The 19,995-nt window shown below is 37.3% G+C and overlaps 1 protein-coding gene across 4 annotated transcripts in view; it reads left to right on the top strand.

The window, feature by feature from the left end:
• LOC105480979 (phospholipid phosphatase related 1) overlaps positions 1–19,995 on the top strand; it is a 292,606-nt gene that overhangs the window by 235,158 nt on the left and 37,453 nt on the right. For all 4 annotated transcript variants that reach the window (XM_011740206.2, XM_011740207.3, XM_011740208.3 and 1 more), the window contains one exon: positions 3,815–4,003. In XM_011740206.2, coding sequence (XP_011738508.1) covers positions 3,815–4,003 — 189 coding nt within the window. The remainder of the gene's footprint in view (positions 1–3,814; positions 4,004–19,995) is intronic.

Genomic DNA, 19,995 nt, shown 5'->3' on the forward strand with positions numbered 1-19,995 from the left:
TCCCTCCATGCATTCCTAAATGGAGCTGAGGAGGGCAACAGAGATGGCAAGTGTGCCAGCTGGCACCAGTGACACAAACATAGACAGTGATAAATCATGTCTCAGGACAGGCAGGAAGAAGGGAGTATGTGGGTGGCTAATTTTGTGTCACCATCAGTGCAGTGAGATGGATCTCTCTGCTCACGGAGACAGAATCAATGCATGTTGTTTCTGTTCCAGCAGTATGTGCATCAGTTTCCTTTAAAAATATGGTCTCAGCAGAATGTTCAACAGAAAATCAACTAGAAATCAAAATCTGAGTTGTTCTATTTTTGCATCTGTGCATCTCTAAATAGCATTATTGGGGGACTTTCCAGGGAGTTTGAGGATTGCTTGAAAATGACAGGAAAGGCCAGGCACCGATGGCTCACGCCTGTAATCCCAGCACTTTGGGAGGCTGAGATGGGTGCATCACTTGAGGTCAAGAGTTTGAGACCAGCCTGGTCAACATGATGAACCCTTGTCTCTACTAAAAATACAAAAAATTAGCTGGGCATGATGGCATGCACCTGTAATCCCAGCTACTGGGGAGGCGGAGGTGGCAGTGAGCTGAGATCCTGTCACTGCACTCCAGCAGTGGAAGACAGAATGAGACCCTGTCTCAAAAAGAAAAAGAAAAATGACAGGGAAGAGTTTCTGGCTGCTCGAGGGAAGAGCCAAGGCAAGCCAAGTCATGCTGGGGGGTCAGTTCTGTCACATAAGCTGCTGAAGCTCCCACCTACCACTACTACCCTTTGGGTCTCCAAGGTTCTTTATGTCCTGCAAATTTTTATCAACTTTTAATTTATTCAGTTCTGAATGCTGCTTCCAGGATTAAATCAACTAGGCAACTAGTCAAGATTTATTCTATAGATCTCAAATTTAGGCATGTAATGTTTTCTTTGTTGTTAGATCTTCATTGATTTCAGTGTATCTGGTGTTAAGATAGTTTCATTTTCAGAGTTTCCATTCCTTGTGTTTGTCTTGAGTTCTTTTCCTAGATAATAAGTTTTTGCTTTCCTTTACATCATTTTCACCATTTTAGAAAAAGGAAGTGGTAGCACAAAACTACCCATAAAATACAATCCTCTTCCCACAAAAGAGGAAGGTAGATGTCATTTTGGTTTTTATTTTTTTGTCCAGAAACCCCCATAGATCTTCCCTATTCCCAAGCAGATATCTCCCAAGAGCTGATGAAGCCGAGAGAGAGAAAGCTGTTTCCAGCCACGTGGATGAGACACACAAAAATCCCAGATCAGCCCTGTACAGGGGCACAGACAGAACTCCAGAGGCAGAGCCTTAAAACTGTTAGAAGCCTGGTGTTATTTCATCTTCAAAACATCAAGTCAACTGGCTAGGTTCCTTTCCATCAGGTCAACTCACTTAACCAGTCAAGCATAAAAGGAACAAACTTTATAGCTTTGATTTTATAAACTAGCTGCAATCAAGAGCACCTATTAGCAGGGGTAGCTTTGGAGTATCTTTCTCAATCTTACAGGAAATCTTCTCTGTTGCTATAAGGAAAATAAACCAATTACTTCAAACAGCAGAGAAGGCTGACATAAAGGTTGGTGATTTACATGTGGCCCCAATAAACAACTCCAGCATGGGAAAACACATGGAAGTGTCCAGAGATTACTGGACAGTCCAAAGTTATGATTGGAGATTCACATCTCTGGGAACAGAAAATGCTAGATACTAGAAGAATGTAATCCATAAACAGCCAGAAACAGGTCATGTATAAGGGCTAGTGAATGAAGAGATGGTTTGTGACCTAATTGGAATAAAAGGAAAGGTGGCAATGGATGTAGTCAAAAGGTAAACACCTTTAGATCAGATGGTTAGAAATTTGTACTTGAAGCTGGGCACAGTGGCTCATGCCTGTATAATTCCAGCACTTTGGAAGGCCAAGGTGGGTGGATCACCTGAGGTCAGGAGTTCGAAACCAGCCTGAACAACATGTTGAAACCCCATCTCTACTAAAAATACAAAAATTAGCCAGGTGTGGTGGTGTACACCTGTAATCCCGGCTACTCAGGAGGCCAAGGCAGGAGAATCACTTGAACCCAGGAGGCGGAGGTTGCAGTGAGCCGAGATCTTGCCACTGTACTTCAGCCTGTGCAACAGAGCGAGACTCTGTCTCAAAAACCAAACCAAACCAAACAGAAGTTTGTACTTGAGACACATTATAACAGATACCAAAGAGGAAAGGCATCAGATGACCCTTAAAGATAAATGATGCTATCTGCTACTGTAGGGAAGAGTTGCAGAATTATTATCCCAGAAGTAGAGGCTGTGCTGGTTCCAGAGAATGGTTTACAGTGGGGCAGAGGGTAAAGGCTGTGCTTCAATGTTGTGGCTAAAGCAATGGATAGGAAAATGGATGAGAATGCCAAAAATTGCCTCTCTGTGCTGGCGTTTAGCTACTTTGCCTCCCCCATCACTCTCCACCTTTTCGTATAAGATGCAGTTTTAGATCCTGTTACAACTCAGCTTTTGCTTTTTTCCTACAGATCAGGAAATGTGAGTTTCTAGTCCTGGCTTTAACACTAACCAGCTGTGTGGCCTTGGATTAGTCATTCCAGGGCTGAAATAAGAACTTCAGGCTTCTTAAACCCTGAAAAGATTATGATTTCCCTTCACTGCCTTATATGTACTTCAGAATACACACAACTTTAAGCCATAGGTATCTAAAGATGTCCTACCAAGTTCTAATGTTTTTTGCATAACTTTGATTCCTTTAAACAAATCAACATTTAAAAAGATATTTTCTTCATTTTAGTTTCCGTTTTGTTAATGCTCAATCTAAGCACATGTTTAGTTTAATTTTTGGATAATCAGGCAGTGGTCAGTTCCACTTTCCTCATCTATGAAATAAAGGTGTCAGACAGGAAGAACTCCAAGATCTCTCCCAGCTTAAATTTCTGTAATTTCATGACCTCAGATGTATTTTCTATCTGACTTTATCACCATCTTGGCATTGGTGATTTCCAAATATGAATGGAAAAAAATGTTACCTTTCCACATCCCCTCAATTCCACATACCTGCTAAAAACTATAAACTTTGGTGAGTATCTAGGACATCTGAGTCAAAACAAAAGGATAACTGTGTCTTTTTTTTTTAATGTCTAAATCTTACGAAGGGCATATTTCTATAATAAGATACGATCATCAGCAAAGTCCTTGACTTACTGGCAGAAACCATTTTGGAAAAACATAAAAGTTATGACTGATGTAGGATACCTGCCAATAATTTAGGGTATCGAAATTTCCCTTGACCCATCTAGGATTTAGCTTTCCTGCTAATTTCTTCATTTGTCCATTCCTTCATTTACTCATGATTTACCTACCTTTCATATTTCATAAGGTGAGTCTACCTGTAATATTGCATGAAATTTCTCATGAACAGTTCTCACATCTATGTCTTGACAACTCTCTTGCCACTGCCTTTTGACTTTCCACCTCTGTCCTAAATGGCTATAGTGCCTTGGTTCCCATGCATACTCTGAGACTCTGAGAGGGTGGCAGCAGAGGCTGAAGCTCTCTACAAGCCTGGCTGGGATCTGCCTTTCAGATGGGAGCTGCTCATTATTTGCTGCAAGGTTTATAGAACAGATGTTACAAGGCAGACAAGCAAGCACACACTCCCAGAGCACGCCGCGCCAGGCACGCACACACTCGCCAATACCAATATCAGGAGAGCCGCTGCTGGGGTGATGGAGGGAGTGTGCTCTGAGGGGCAAGGGCTGCTCCGAAGCCCTGCTAATGTCTCTGTGTGGCCATGCTGTATTTTCAGCTTGTCATCATGGCTGGGACAGTGCTGCTTGCCTACTACTTCGAATGCACTGACACTTTTCAGGTGCATATCCAAGGATTCTTCTGTCAGGACGGAGACTTAATGAAGCCTTACCCAGGGACAGAAGAAGAAAGCTTCATTACCCCTCTGGTGCTCTATTGTGTGCTGGCTGCCACCCCAACTGCTATTGTAAGTACAGAAATAGACTTTCCTCTTTATTGTCAGATACCCAAGAATGTTTCCTGTCTGCTTTTTCTCCTCTTTCTTCTCTTCCTCAGCATTCACCAGCAGCTTTATCAGTGGCATCCTATTTCAGCCAAAACAGAGTGAATGGAGCTCTGCAGAAAAACTCATTAAAATGGGTCTTGTCTTATACAGGTGGCTTTGGTTTTTCGGTATCTGAATTTTAAAAAGACGGTTGTTTTTAAAAGCATGTGAGAATGTTATAAATCAACAGGTATGACTGGCTAATGTGTTAAGAACGGCTATTGTCCTCTTGAAAAAATATGCTATGAGTTGCATGTATTCAAAAGAGATTCTGAATGTAAGTGCTGGCAGTGATATAACGACTAAGATTAGAGTAGAATAGAATCCCTCAGGCGGGTATCTCCTGCTGTTCTCATTGAACTTCCAGAGAGGCCAGAGATGAGATAAATTGCTTAACCTGAAGTTTGCTATGATTCATCCTTGATGACTCTGGCTCTGTTCACATTATATCACATTAAATTAAGTTGCAACTTTACCTTCATTTATTTCATTTTCTCTTCCATGAAGCAAAACGTTGGCCACACAGTCCTCTAGAGAGATTGCTTAACAGCATAAAGTTTGCAGATCTGTGTTACCTGGTCAAGTGATTTAACACTTAGACAATTTAATTTTTATTTTAAAAATGATATTTGGGGGAGTTTTAATTTAAGTGTTGCTGCCTAAATATGCCATAAGGTCAGGTTAGTCAGGATGTGATCTTAGTTTCCATTCCCCTCCTTCTCTTCTGACAGCTGACTCCCCCAACTCTCCCTCCTCCCCTACCTGCCCTCTACTCAGCAGTAATAAAAATACTGACTGGCATGCCGAGGAATACAGCAATTGCTCAGATACTCAGTTCAAATATTGTTTTTCTGTGCCAATGTTTTGCTTCCTTTCGGATGAGAAATGGAATAGAATTTTGAAGATAAATAATACAGGCATAGTAAATTCATTTGGCTCATTGATCCCAGGCTCTACAAAGCTCTCCCTTAAATGATAAGACTGCTGTAAGGACTAAGATCAGCATTGATGAGCCACAACATGATGTATCAGAGGGGCTAAGAAACACAAGCGTTGCTGCCCAGCATACCTGGATTCACATCCTGGCTTTGGGGCAAGTCACCTCACTGTTCTCTCTCATATAAAATAAGGACAAATGAATGCTTACCTCATGCATTGTTGTAGGGCTTAGAAATGACTTAGCACAGTGCCTGGCATTTATGAAGTGGTCAGGAATTGGGAAACCAAAATCCTGGCTGGAACTGCTCTTTGCCCTCTTTGGAATCACAAACCAACTTCCTACTTCTGAAAGGAATGAAATTTCACTGAGAACCCTCATTAAGACCTCTTCTCTCCAGTTCTACAGTGAAGGGAGATATGCCCATTCCCCAGAGGAAGGCTGATGTCGGTACGCCTCTTACCAGCCTACAGAATAAGAGAAAGCACAGAAGACACTTTTCCATGTACCTCACAATGTGACACACTCCACACCCCATGTAAAACTGGGAGGCCAGACTGGGTTCTGTCCAGTATGGTTTCATGGTGGCTCTACCTGGAGGCCGCGGAATCAAGTCTAGAATTGGGTCCTGGTTTCTTCCGGTCTCATAAGCATATCATTTTCCTGTGTATTCAGACAGGCAGCCTTGAGTGATCCATTGACTTACTAGCATATTTCCTCTCTTCTTCCCAGTCCCAGGAAATTTCATTTATCATTGCCTAGGTTCTCCTTTACTTTTTATAATTATAGAGATTGTTTTACATTTTAAAAATATAGGAAAAACTAAATGGATTAATAAAAATTGTGAGCAGCAAGTTAGAATCAGAAAATAGAATTAATAAATTAAATGTAAATCTGCCTGGCTAGTCTATTCATAGAAAGGCAGACATACAAATACAGTTAAGAAAACATATACTCAAAAGCAAAAATAAATAAAAATATAAACTTAAGACTTGTTTAAGTTGTATGTACAATTGTGTGCCAATAAATGCTTATATCTCAATAACAGTGATGCCTTATATCAAAATTTTTTAAAAAACATGTAGCAAAGCTGAATATATGAATGCCAACAGAATAAAATTTTAAACATGCCAAAATTTATCTCAAAAAATAGTACTCAGGACACAGAGTTGTGGAATAGTTTTCCTCAAACATTTGAGGAATAAAAAAATCTCAAACTATATAAAATGTTTCAAGGCCTCTTCATAAATGAAAAACTTTTCCATGCATATTACAAACAAGAAAAATATGGATGTCAAGAACTTGGAAAGTGAGTCCACATAAATACCCACAAAAGCACCCCAAATAGTAACAATAATCTCACTTAGCAGTGTTGATGCAAGCATATAGAAACAAACTGGTAGATTTGCCTACATAAGAATAAAAATTTCTATCAGAAGTAAAGACTGCAAAAAAGTTTGCCACATAGGAGACTCAAATGTAAATACCCTTAATACTAAAAAGGATGAGCTTCCCAAAATCAAAATGAGAGAGGACAAGAATAGACAACTAACAACCAGCAATCAATAGACTATGTGCAGATAAATATTTCCAAACTCATCAGTAGAATCATTTTTTAAAGGATACAGCATTTTTCTCATATAAAATTGGCAAATGTTTTCCAGGAACTTAGTTTATGTTGATGAATGTAGAGCCTTTCCTGTAATACTAGTCAAAGCATAAACTAATATTTTCTTTCTGAAGAGTAGTTTGTTAAAGATGTATTAAGAGCATAATAAACTTCAGACCCAGTCATTAATTACATTTTCTAGATTTATAAAAATACAACGATTTGTATATAGGGATGTTCATGTCAGTAATAGTTTTAATAATGAGAAACTTGGAACTAGCTAAATATGCAATACCAGAAGATTAGTTTAATATATTATGTGCCAGCCATGTTTTTGAAACACCTTAAGTAGTGATGGAACATGTTTGTAATTTAGTATTAGGATTTTTAAGGCCAAAAAATTGTATACAGTATTGTGGGTGAGATCTTTTTCTCTTCCATAAGATAATCTGACCTCATAATTTTCTACCTCTGTTTCCCTAGAAAAAGATAATATGTATCAATTATATCACTAGGTAAAATCGAGCCCTTATTGGTGAATTGCATCTATTCTCAGATAATTGTTATAACCTGAGAGAGTGCTTCTGCTATGACTTCCAATAACAGTGACTCTGGTAACTTGGTGTATCTATTGTGGGACCCTGGAAACTATGCCTATGGAGCTGTTACATCATATATTGACTCCTATAGGGCATGTGGCTTTTCAGCCAGGGTAACTCCTGCATCCTCTGAAATGTATGTAGCCTCCATGCACCTGAGCTGTATTGCTCTGCTGGACCACTGCAAGGACATGTGCTAAAGATAAATAGGTAATACTACCCTGCCGGCAAGTTGTGGTTTCTTCCAAGTGGACCAGCACCAAATGTAGTCTGTGGGTCTGAATATTTAATAGATCCTAAAAAGATACATTGTAGATAATGCAAGTATAATCCCAAATTTATAATTATAAAAGGAATAGAAAGAAACTAAACATTTTCAGCTATTATTTCTGAATGGTAATGTTAGTTTTTCTTCATTTATACTTTTATATATTTCTTTCCAAATTCTACATGAATGCATATTATTTTTAAACCAAAGACATACCTCTAAAACAAATTTTATAGTCCATTTATTTTGGCAATAATTACAAAATGACAAAACTTTAATAAGCCTTGAAAATGGCAATTCTAATAAAAACACACATCACCAAAACTTTACAAAGGATTTTCTCGTCACCTATCAAGTGATAGGTCTTCTTTCATGTTAAGATTTTCAGCAGAAGCTCTTCTCCAGGCTACAGCTTTTGATCTTATCTCTTTCATTAATTCATTTTCCCCAAATGACACTAATTGAAATGTAGAACAACTGCTCCCATGGAAGTCAAGGTGATATGGTCTGTGGACACAGCACAAAGCACCTACACTTCTACTCTAGTTCTCAATTAGGAAACCCTGATTTGGTTTTTCATTCCTTTGCTTCTCTGGGTAACAAATATGACTGATAATACTGACAAACCCCCAAATATATTCCATCAGTGATGTTCACAAGAATAACATCTTTTAATATACTTATATTGTGCGAGGATGACCTAATTTATCCTCAGAACTGCCAAAGAACATAGAGAAAGTGTGTGGTCCAATTTCTTTCATTTTGAGTTGAGACTGTTGAGACTCAAGTTGGTTAGATGATTTGCTGAAGGTTCCACCTAGTTCTGTACATGATTAGACAGCCACTCATTTGGTTCCACTTACTTTCCTCACAAATGAGTGGCATTGCTAGGAACCAGGGCTGATTGCAGCTGACAGGTCAATGGCAAAGAACAGCATGGCCTTCCTACCCTGCTAATGGTGCTTGATTTTCCCTCAAGACCTAAAAATACATGAACATCAGCAAGATAGAAAACAGAAGAACTTTTCTGATAATACTCAGGGAAGTTTCATGGGAACAGTTTCCTGGGAACAAGGAGCTGCATTCACTTCTCCTGTCCCATCTTGGTGAGGTAAGACCTCTTGCAGCTCCCAAGTGCCCACCTCAGCACACACCCCTGCTTCTGAGTATGCATCCTCCACTCTCCTCACAATGTAGTCATCTTTTCCCAGGTTTGATAAGACTAGAGAGGCAGGTCTCATTTCACAGTTCTGCCCCCAGTAACTGTGTGACCTCTGATAAGTCATGTTCCCTCTGTGGGTTCAGTTTCCTCATCTGTACCTAAAAGAAAGGGTTAGGCTAAATGATCTCTAAGAACCTACCAGTTCCCGGATTCCATGAAAACTGAAAAAGGAACATTCTGATCGGAAGCTAACATTTGGAGCCTTCCAAACTCCCGAGTCACGACTTTCTGGAGTTTTATTTTGCACCTCTGTGCTGGATTAAGTGTTTCACAGAACTGCACAGTTGTTTATTCCTTCTTAAAACCATTTCCTGTTCTCTATGGAGTATAATGAAGTTGTAACTCCTCTCGGATGATCTGTGAGACACTAATATCAAATCTCAAAAGTGTAGCTCAATGTGGACTTGTCTGTCCTTGGTTTTCTGTGCACCCTCAAGTACATTAACCATGGAAGAACCTAGCACCCTACAGTGCTGCGTGTCTGCAGATGGGCATTAATGACCCCCATTCACCACTGCAGGGGTGCACAAGAAATGCTTGAGGGGAAAGACTCTGCTGTATTTTCAACCTGTCATTTCCTATTTCTCCTTTTGTGCTTTGCTGTCAGAAAAGATCAGCATCATATTGAGACACGGCCACATGGGATTAACTGCAAAAGGCCAAGGCCACTGCTGTCCCAGATCTTCAGGAAAGGTTAGAGCATTGGGGATTTACTGTGTCCCCCAAAGTGACAACCTATGCTTGAAAGAAATCTGCAGGGTATGTTCTGACCACCTGGAAACCCTAGCTAACTACTGCCTTGGGCCTTCTGAATAAACTCATACACTCAGAGTCAAAGGAAGAGAGCCTGTTTGGATAAGAGGATTTACTCAGCAGAGAATCTGATTTACCCTCATTTTATCTCAGCCCCAGCAGCACAAGGCATGAAAAAAATGGCTATTAAACCTTTTTTCTTGGCCTCACAACGAAGTGACAGGGGAGTATTTAGTATTGAAGCAGCAGAACATTTGACTTCCAGCCCGAGGATTGAAATAGCTCACATTTTGTATGCAAGTGTGCACGCATGCATTACAAGACTCATCTAGAATTTCCTAGGAAAGGAAGAGACAAACACAACTTGATAGAAAGGCACAATTTGGAGGAAATTGTGAATCTTCATTTGGGGGTTTCTGGGCTTTAAGCTCTTCCAGCAAATGTAAAAACCCAGAGCACAGTGCAGATCACAAAGTGGGCTCTCAATAATGCAAGCCTGTTGGCTGGCTGACGAGGGGTGCAGCTGCCGAAGCAAAGGAGACATTGTAGGGTCTTGTACTTCCTCATAATCTGCCTTTTCCAGGCTCTGAACAACCTCATCTGTTGAAACTCTTTATAACATTTTATAATTCACATCTTTTTCCCTTTTGTACATTATCACATGACTTCCTTTTTTGGAAAAAAAAAAAAAGTCACCATGACTACATTTTCTTTGTTGCTAATATATTCAGTGTTTATAATTTACATTTTTCTAGAAAAGATTTCTAGATATGCCCATTAATTATTGTGGATTTTTTTTAAAAACTTAAATCCATTTTCTCTCCATATGCAGATGACTGCTCCAAATCTCCTTTAGAGATTGTTTTTCCCCTGACATCATTCCACCAAGAGATATGCTTTCCATCTTCAATATACGCCTCCTAATAATTGACGACTAGATGATTATGTTAAGCAACTTGACAATTTGTTTCTTGGAAAGAATATTGTTTGCCTAAAAATATGTGATTTTCAGTGCATTTTACTTTTTACTGAAAGCAGTATTTTAGCTAACTCATTTTAAATTCCCATTTCCCTTGTATTCACTGTTCAGAAAAAAAAAGATATAAGAGAACACTGTGCTTCGGAAATATATGATACCGCCTTGGTGCTGTATTTTATATCAAGTGTCAACTAAAGACACCTTCTGAATGGGTGGATGTGGCCTCTGGAGTAAGACCAGTAGAGAGGCTTCAGTTTACAAGAACATTTATTATCCCATTTACTGAACTATTTTCAGAATCATCCAAACAGCCTCAGTTCCATTTAAGCCTTGAGCTTTGAAACGCATAGGAAGTGTCTAGAGCTGAATTGCATCAATGTGTAATAAAGCAGAAGTCAAGAGCTCTTGAACTAGCCAAAGCTCAGCAAGTAAGGGGACAGGAAGCTCTCTGCAGATCTGGGGTTATCAATGTGACAGCACTCATCAGGAAAGATTAAAGCAGAGCATGGAGACATTGGCAGTTAGGACTAGCAGCAGGGTCTGTAGGTTGAAAATCTCCTGGGTGACTTTTAAACAAAATTTAAAACAAAAACAATTTCTGCCTTCTTGGAGATGCTTATTACTATTGAAGCCTCTCAGGGAGAATATTAGAAGTCTCTAAAAATCCGTAAGACTGAGAGCCCTGAAACTACTTAGAGACTAATATTGGGGAGTATATAAAGAACTCTCTCCTCTTCCTCAGAGTGTTAGAATATCCAGGGTGTGGGCAAAATTTGATCACCAGCCTCTGCTGTCATTTAAGAACCCAAAGTGACAGAGATATCAGGAAATGTGATGACTCTGGGGTGGGCTGTGTCTACTTTGCTTTCAGGGAAGGTTACCTGGTGTGAGGGTAAAGGCCCATGGGATTGTAGAAGGAAATTATGGCTGAAGGAAGAAGCAATTCAAGAAATCATGCTTGCCTTGGAGAGCTTAACTGACTGAACTGAGATTGAAGCCCAGTTATGTGAATTCAGTTTCCCTTAACAAAACAAGCCCTCTCTTTTTAGCTCCTATCATAATGGCAAAGATGTTGGAAGTAAAAAAAAGCGCCTTAGGGATCCTGTAGTTAAAACTTCTTCATTTTACAGATGAGAAACTGACACCCAAACAGGTCAAGCAACTAGTCCAAAATTAAACTCCTGGTTAGGGCAGAGCTGAGCTAGAATTACACGATATTTCCTTACTCCAGGACTAGGCACAATGATTTCTTTCTCTTGTTTCAACACACATTCTTGCCTGGGTAGACAAGCAAGTACAAACAGAAAACAGGATAGGTATCTATTGCTTTTACATTCACTTTTTAATTCTCTCAACAACTATGTAATATAGTCACTATGTTCATATTCAAATCATTAGAAAAACAAAAACTGAACCTCAAAAAGTTTCCATTACTTACCCAAAGTCACACATCAATAAATGAAAGAGCTGAGATTTCAACTCCAAAGTCTGCATTCAGGAAACAGCAAAAACTGTTTTGAGATTTTTGTCAATATTGCCCAGTACTAGAGCTACAACTAGCATATGTATGACCTTAAAATATGTATTCCGGGAATTCTAAATGCCCTTTTAAATTGCAACCACATATAACATGCAGTGAAATTTCCTTACAATATAAAATTATAATGTATCTTTCAATGACTAGTTTTTTCCCACAGACTGCTTATATTCTGAAATCTAAAAACTTCCTCTAAACTTTTTTATTTATATCAGTTATTTATTGCACACCACATGTTTTTAAAAATATTTGTGAAGAAGAGGGATGGAGCAAGATGGTGGAATAGTACTATCCAGTAATCATACCCCCTGCAACTGAAATATCAACTTGAACAACTATCCATGCACTAAAACATTAATGCCTTCACAAGAGCTAAGGAAACCAGGTGAGAGATCAGAGTAACTGGTTGAAGCACAACAATAATAAAAGTTGCATTGAAAATGGTAGAAAGGAGAGTTTTATATTACCTGCACCACCCCTCCCCCAACCATCACAACACTGAGAGAGACACCATCCACGTGGGGTAAAGAGAGGAGTGTGAGAACAGGACTTTGCCTTGGACCCCAACCCTGGGCCCACCACAGTAAAATCCAGCATCAGGCAGGCTAGCAGGCACCCACAGCCCCTGACTCCAGAGTAGTACCCACAAACTGAGTCCCAGTGCTGGGTGGGACCATGCAGTCCCAGACTTCAATCCTGTGAGGCAGATTTGATCTCTGAATTGAACTACCACTGGCTTTACTTCAGTGTCTATAGGATCTGGACAGGCCTAAGCAGCCCCAGGTTTTGGGCACACCCCACCCCTGTAGTGACCCTGGGATTCAGAACCAAACTCAATGGCCTGCCCAAACTCTCTGAATGGGCTGTCGAAGAGCTTTTCCAGACAAAGCCAATTTGCAAAGACTGGAATAAGTACCTACTTCTACAAATGTGTATATATCAATACACAGCCCCAAGAACAATCAGTATAACGTGACATCACCAAAGGGACAAAATAAAATACTGCTAACTGACCCTAAAGAAATAGAGATGTTTGAACTCGCTGACAAGGAATTCAGAATAACTGTTTTTTAAGGAAGTTCAATGAACTTCAAGAAAATACAGAAGAACAATGCAAGTAAATGAGGAAAACAATAAGTGAACAGAATGAGAAATTTAACATTATATTGGACATTATATTTAGCATTATATAATTATAAAGGGGTTAATTCAGTAAGAGAATATAACAATTGTAAATACATATGTACCCAGCACTGGGGCATGCAAATATGCAAAGTAAAAAATTGTTAGAGCCAGAGAGATAGACCTCAATGCAAAAATAGCTGGAGATTTCACCACCCCACTTTCAGCATTGGACAGATAGTCCAGACAGAAAATCAATAAAGGAACATTGATTTCAATATGTACTATAGACCAAATGGACTTGATATTTGCAAAACATTTCACCCAATGGCTACACAATACACATTCTCTTCCTTAGCACATAGATTATTCTCAAGGACAGGTAATATCTTAGGACATTAAAAAGTCTTAAATTCAAAAAAATTGAAATCATATCAAGTATATTCTCTGAACACAATGGAATAAAACTAGAAATCAATAGTAAGAGAAATGTTGGAAACTATACAAACACATGGAAATTAAACAATATGCTCCTGAATGACGAGTGGATCAATGAATAAGAAGGAAGTTAAGAAATATCATGAATCAAATGAAAATAGAAACACAACATACCACAATGTATGGAATCGAGCAAAAGCAGTGTTAGGAGGGAATTTTATAGCAATAAACCCCTACAGCAAAAAGGTAGAAAAACATCAAACAAACAATCTAATGATACATCTGAAAGAACCAGAAAAACAAGGGCAAACCAAACCCAAAATTATGAGAATAATAAAGATTGGAGCAGAAATAAATGAAATATATAAAATAATACAAAAGATCAATGAAATGAAATGTTGGTTTTTTTCAAAAGATAATTGACAAACATTCAGCCAGACCAGACAAAAACAAATGACTCAAATAAAATCAGAGATGAAAAAGGAGACATTGCAACTGATACCACAGAAATTAGAAAGATGCTTAGAGACTACTATGAGCAGCTATAGGCCAATAAATTGCAAAACCTAGAGAAAATGGATAAACTCTAGACATATAAAACTTACCAAGATTGAACCATGAAGAAATCCAAAACTTGAATAGATCAATAACAAGTAATAAGATCAAAGTCATAATAAAAAGTTTTTCAGCAAAGAAAAACCCAAGACCTGATGGTTTCACTATTGAATTTTACCAAACATTTAAAGAAGAACTAATAACAATTCTACTCAAACTGTTCTGCAAAATAGAGGAGCAAAGAATACTTCCAAACTTACTCTATGAGGCCACTATTGCCCTTATACCAAAACCAGACAAAGACACATCAAAAAAAGGAAAAGTACAGGCCAATATCCCTAATGAACAAGAGTGTAAAAATCTTCAACAGAATACTAGCAAACAGAATTCAACAACATATTAAAAAGATCATTTATCATGGCCAAGTAGGATTTATCCCAAGGATGCAAGAATTGTTCAACATATTCAAATCAATCAATGTGATACATCATATCATCAGAATGAAGAAAAAAATGATCATTTCCATTAATGCCGAAAAAAGTATTTGATAAAATTCAGCATCCTTTCATAATAAAAACCTCATAAAACTGACTGTAGAAGGAACATACCTCAACACAACAAAAGCCATATGAAACAGACTCACAGCTAAATACCATACTGAATGGGCAAAAACTGAAAACCTTTCCTCTAAGATCTGGACCATGATAAGGAATCCCACTTTCACCACTATTATTCAATATAGGACTGGAAGTGCTAGCTAGATCAATCAGACAAAAGAAAGAAATAGCATCCAAATTGGACAGGAAGTCAAATTATCCTTCCTTGCAGACTATATGATCTTATATTTGGAAAAACCTAAAGACTCCACCAAAAAAAAAACTATTAGAACTGATAAATGAATTCAATAAAATTGCAAGATACAAAATGAACCGACCAAAAATGGTAGCATTTCTATATGCCAACAATGAACAATCTGAAAAATCGAGAAAATCATCCTATTTACAATAGCTACGAATAAAATAAAATACCTAGGAATAAACTTAATCAAATAAGTGAAAGAGCTCTACAGTGAAACTCTAAAACACTAATGCAAAAAATTGAGGACACAAAAAATGGAAAGATATTTCATATTTGTGGATTAGAAGAATATTGTTAAAATGCCCACACTACCCAAAGTGATCCACAGATTCAGTGCAATTCCTATAAAAATACCAATGATGTTCTTCAAAAAAATAGAAAAGAAATAATTCTGACATTTATATGATATCACAAAAGACCCAGAATAGCCAAAGCTATCTTGAGCAAAAATAACAAAACTGGAGGAATCATATTACCTGACTTAAAATTACACTACAGAGCTATAGTAACCAACACAGCATGGTGCTGCCATGAAAACAGACACATAAACCAATGGAACAGAATAGAGAACCCAGAAATTAATAAAAGAAGAAGAAATAGAGACTAGAAAAAAAATAGCGAAGAACAAAATGAAGAGTTGCTTTTTTGAAAAGATAGACTAAATTTACAAAACTTTAGACTAAGAAAAAAGAGAAGATTCAAAATCAGAGAAAGGAAACATTACAACTGATACTACAGAAATACAAAGGATAATATTAGACTATTATGAACAATGATACACCAACAAATTGGATAACCTAGAAGAAACAGAAAAGTTTCTGGATACATACACACCCCCAAGATTAAATCATGAAGAAATAGAAATTCCAAACAAACTAATAACAAATTAGGAGATTGAATCAATAATATACAGTCTCCCAGCAAAGAAAAGCCCAGGAGCCAACAGCTTTGCTGCTGAATTCTATAAAACATTTAAAGTAAAACTAATATAAAACCTTTTCCAGCTCTCTCCCAAAAAAATTGAAAGGGAGGGACTACTTCCAAATTCATTTTACAAGGTAAGCATTACCCTAATACCAAAGCCAGAGAAGACACAACAACAATAATACTGGTCAACATTCCTGATGAACATAGATACAAAGATCCTCAAAAAACCTAACAAATCAAACTTAACAGACATTTTAAAAGACCATTTACCATGATCATGTGGGATTCATCCCAGGGGGGCAAGGATGGTTCAACATACACAAATCAATAAATGTAGTACATCACTTTAAAAGAATGAGGAACAAAACCTATATGAGTATTTCAATAAATGCAAAAAAAGATTTTACAAAATTCACTATCCTTTTATGATTTAAAAAACCCTCAACAAATTAGGTATAAAGAAATATAACTCAATACAATAAAGGCCATATGTGGTAAACCCACAGCTAAATTCATATTCAATGAAGAAAAGTTGAAAGGTTTTTCTGTAAGATGAGGAGTAAGACAAGGGTAACTCTCACCACTTCTATTCGACATAGTACTAAAAGTCCTAGCCACAGCAATTTGGCAAGAGAAAGAAAGACAAGACATTCAAATTGGAAGCAAAAACATTAAATTGTCCTTGTTTGCATATGACATCTTATATATAGAAAACCCTGAAGACTCTGCTGAAGAACTGTTAGAATAAACTAGTTCAGTAAATTTGCAGGATGAAAAACAAAATACAAAAATCCGTAGCATTTCTATATATTAACTGCAAGCTATCTGAAAAAAATTAAATAATAATCCTATTTATAATAGCTACAAAAATAGTTAGGAATAAACTTAACCAAAGAGATGAAAAGTATCTACAATGAAAACTATAAAATGTTGATAAGAGAAATTGAAGAGGATGCAAAAGAATGTAAAGATATTCCATGTTCATGGATTAGAAGAATTAACACTGTTAAAATGTTTAATACTACCTGAAGCAATCTATAGATTCAACTCAATTGCTACCAAAATATCAATGACATATTTTTTATAGTGATGGGATCTCGCTATGTTGACCAGGCTAGTCTTGAACTCCTGGCCTCAAGCAATTCTCCCATCTCAGCTTCCCACAGTGCTAGGATCACAGCCATGAGCCACCACACCCAGCTATCCATGATATTTTTCATAGGATAAAAAAAACAATCCTAAAAGTCATCAATCAAAAAAGACCTAGAATAGCTAAAGCAATCCTGAGCAGAAAGAACAAATCTGGAGACATCACACTATCTGACTTCAGAATATACTACAAAGCTATTAGTAACCAAAACAACATGGTACTGGCATATAAAGAAAGACCAATGGAATAGAAGATAACCCAGAAACAAATCCACACGTTTATAGCCAACTGATTTTCAACAAAGGTGTCAAGCACACACAATGGGAAAAGGTCAGTCCATTAAAAAATTGTGTTAGGAAAACTGGCTATCCCTATGCAGAAGAGTAAAATTAAACCTTTATCTCACAACATACACAAAAATCAACTCAAAATGGATTAAATACTTAATTGTAATACCTAAAACAATGAGGTCTTACATAGAAGAAAAGCTTCATGACATATGTCTGGGCAATGATTTTCTGGATACGAACCCAAAAGCACAGGCAACAAAAGCAAAAAATAGACAAATGGGATTACATCAAACTAAAATGCTTCTGCACAGTGAAGAAAACAAGCAACAAAGTGAAGAGACAACCTACAGAATGGGAAAATGTATTTGTAAACCGTATGTCTAATAAGGGTTAATATCTAAAATATAAGGAAATCAAACAACTCAATAGCAGGACAATAACCCAATTTAAAAATGAAGAAAAGGCCTAAATAGACAAAAAAATTAAAAGACAAATGCCCAACAAATATATGAAAAAAATGCTCAATATCCCTAATCATCAGGGACATGCAAATTAAAACCACATTGAGATATAATCTTATACCTGTTAGAATGGCTATTATCAAAAGATGAAAGATAAGTATTGGTGAGAATATGGAGAAAAGGTAACCTTTGCATATTGCTGGTGGAAATGTAAATTAGTACAGCCATTATAGGAATCCATATGGAGGTTCCTCAAAAAATTAAAAATAGAATTGCCATATGATCTAGTAGCAGTCTATACACCACTACTGGGTTTATATACAAAGGAAATGAAATAAGTATATCAAAGAGAGAGCTGCACTGCCATATTATTGCAGCATTATTCCCAATAGCCAAGATATGGAATCTGCCTCAGTGTCTGGATTTAAAAAGATGTGATATATATGCCATTAAAAAGGAAATTCTGTCATTTGTGACAAGATGGATAAACCTGGAGGACATTAAATGAAATAATCCAAGCACAGAAAGACAAATACTGCATGATCTCACTTATATGTGGAATCTACAAAAGTTGATCTCACGAGAGGAATAAGTTCAAGAGATCTATTACACAATACTCTAACTATAATTAATAAAATATATTATTGAAAAATGCTGAGTGAATATTAAGTGTTTGCACCACAAAAATAACTATATAAGATCATGCATATGTTAGCTGGATTTATTAATATCACAGTGTACATACCCTTTAATGCATCAAGTTGTACTCAATAAATACCTACAATTTTATCTGTTGAGTTTAAAAAAATAAAATTTATGAAGGAACACAGCCTAAAAGATAACATGCCAAACTGATGCACTGTGTTTCACAGTTATTTGGTTTACATTTTGGTTTTCATATTCAAAAGATAACTTATCAAGATAGAACAGTTATCTTAATTACTTAAAGTACAGTCACTATCATCTAAAGGTCATGTGTCAGTTGGGATTATAGCTGGCGTAAGTTGGGGGATGAGAAATGGACCAATGGTATCCATTTGCAGTTCATTCACTGCCAGATCTTGTTTGGCCTTGACCATTTCTCACTGGAGAATACCCTCATTTGCCATGGGTGTTACGGTGTTTGTTATCCAACAATCAGAAAGACCAAAATTAGGCAAGGCAACCAAGTCTGAACATATGGAGAGTCCCACATGACCCAGATGCTCTCTCAGCAGAGTAATAGATTGAGGCAAAGTGAGGTGGCAAAGGTACAGATGGAGAACCCCCGCCATTGCCAAAACCAGAATCACAAGTCCACCATAGTGAGCAAAACAACATCCAATGTGGGCTAAAGGCTTGGCATAAAGAAGAAAGACCCCTTACCTTCCTGGCTTCTTTCTCTCTCTTCAAGCAGAATTGGGCTCTATATGAGATTATGGGACCTAGTGAATGGACCATCCTATGTGTCAGCAAAATACGGGAAAATGAACATCTCTGAAGCCTACTCATTTGCATGTGAGAGCTGGATTGTTTCATAAGCATATTTTATGTTCATCACACTTTTAACTGAAAGCCAGGAATATCTCATTACATTTTAATTATAAAATGACCCACTTCTTCCCTTCCTGTATTTCTTATACAAACATTATCACTTAATATAATCCAGGCCTTATGCCAATAACTAGACAGATTAGTATATACCTTTGCTCTGATTTTTCTTTTATGCTCCATATCTCATTTGCTCTTTGATTGTTGTTGGCTGACAGTAATAATCCTTATACCACTTATCACTTTTGACATGAGAGTATTAGGACATTTTATTTATGAATTTGAGTCCCAGCTCTCTTGCATAAGTTCTCTTTAGCCTGTTATACTTTGGTGTGCTTTTGTTTAGATATGTGTGTGTACACACTCGTATGGTTTAATGAAGATAGGTTGTGTGTAAATTTTGTCACTATCTTGTTTTTTTATCCCCTTGTGTAAGTATTGAAAAGCCTCACTGAATGGAGAATTTCTAGAATTTGTATTTTCTGTAGAGTAGGAAATGGGCTTCTGAAATCACCAAGACAAGCAATGCTTTTTTTTTTCTTATTATTATCTCATGTGTTTGTCACTCTCCCATCTCCTTGGTTTATTTTGTAATCATGTGTGATTTCATGACATTTCCAAAGGGGGGGAAAAAAAGTCTTTCCTACTCTTTTACACAGTCAACACAACACTTCTAACT

This window comes from Macaca nemestrina, chromosome 14 (genome assembly GCF_043159975.1).
Source record: "Macaca nemestrina isolate mMacNem1 chromosome 14, mMacNem.hap1, whole genome shotgun sequence".
NCBI lineage: Eukaryota > Metazoa > Chordata > Mammalia > Primates > Cercopithecidae > Macaca > Macaca nemestrina.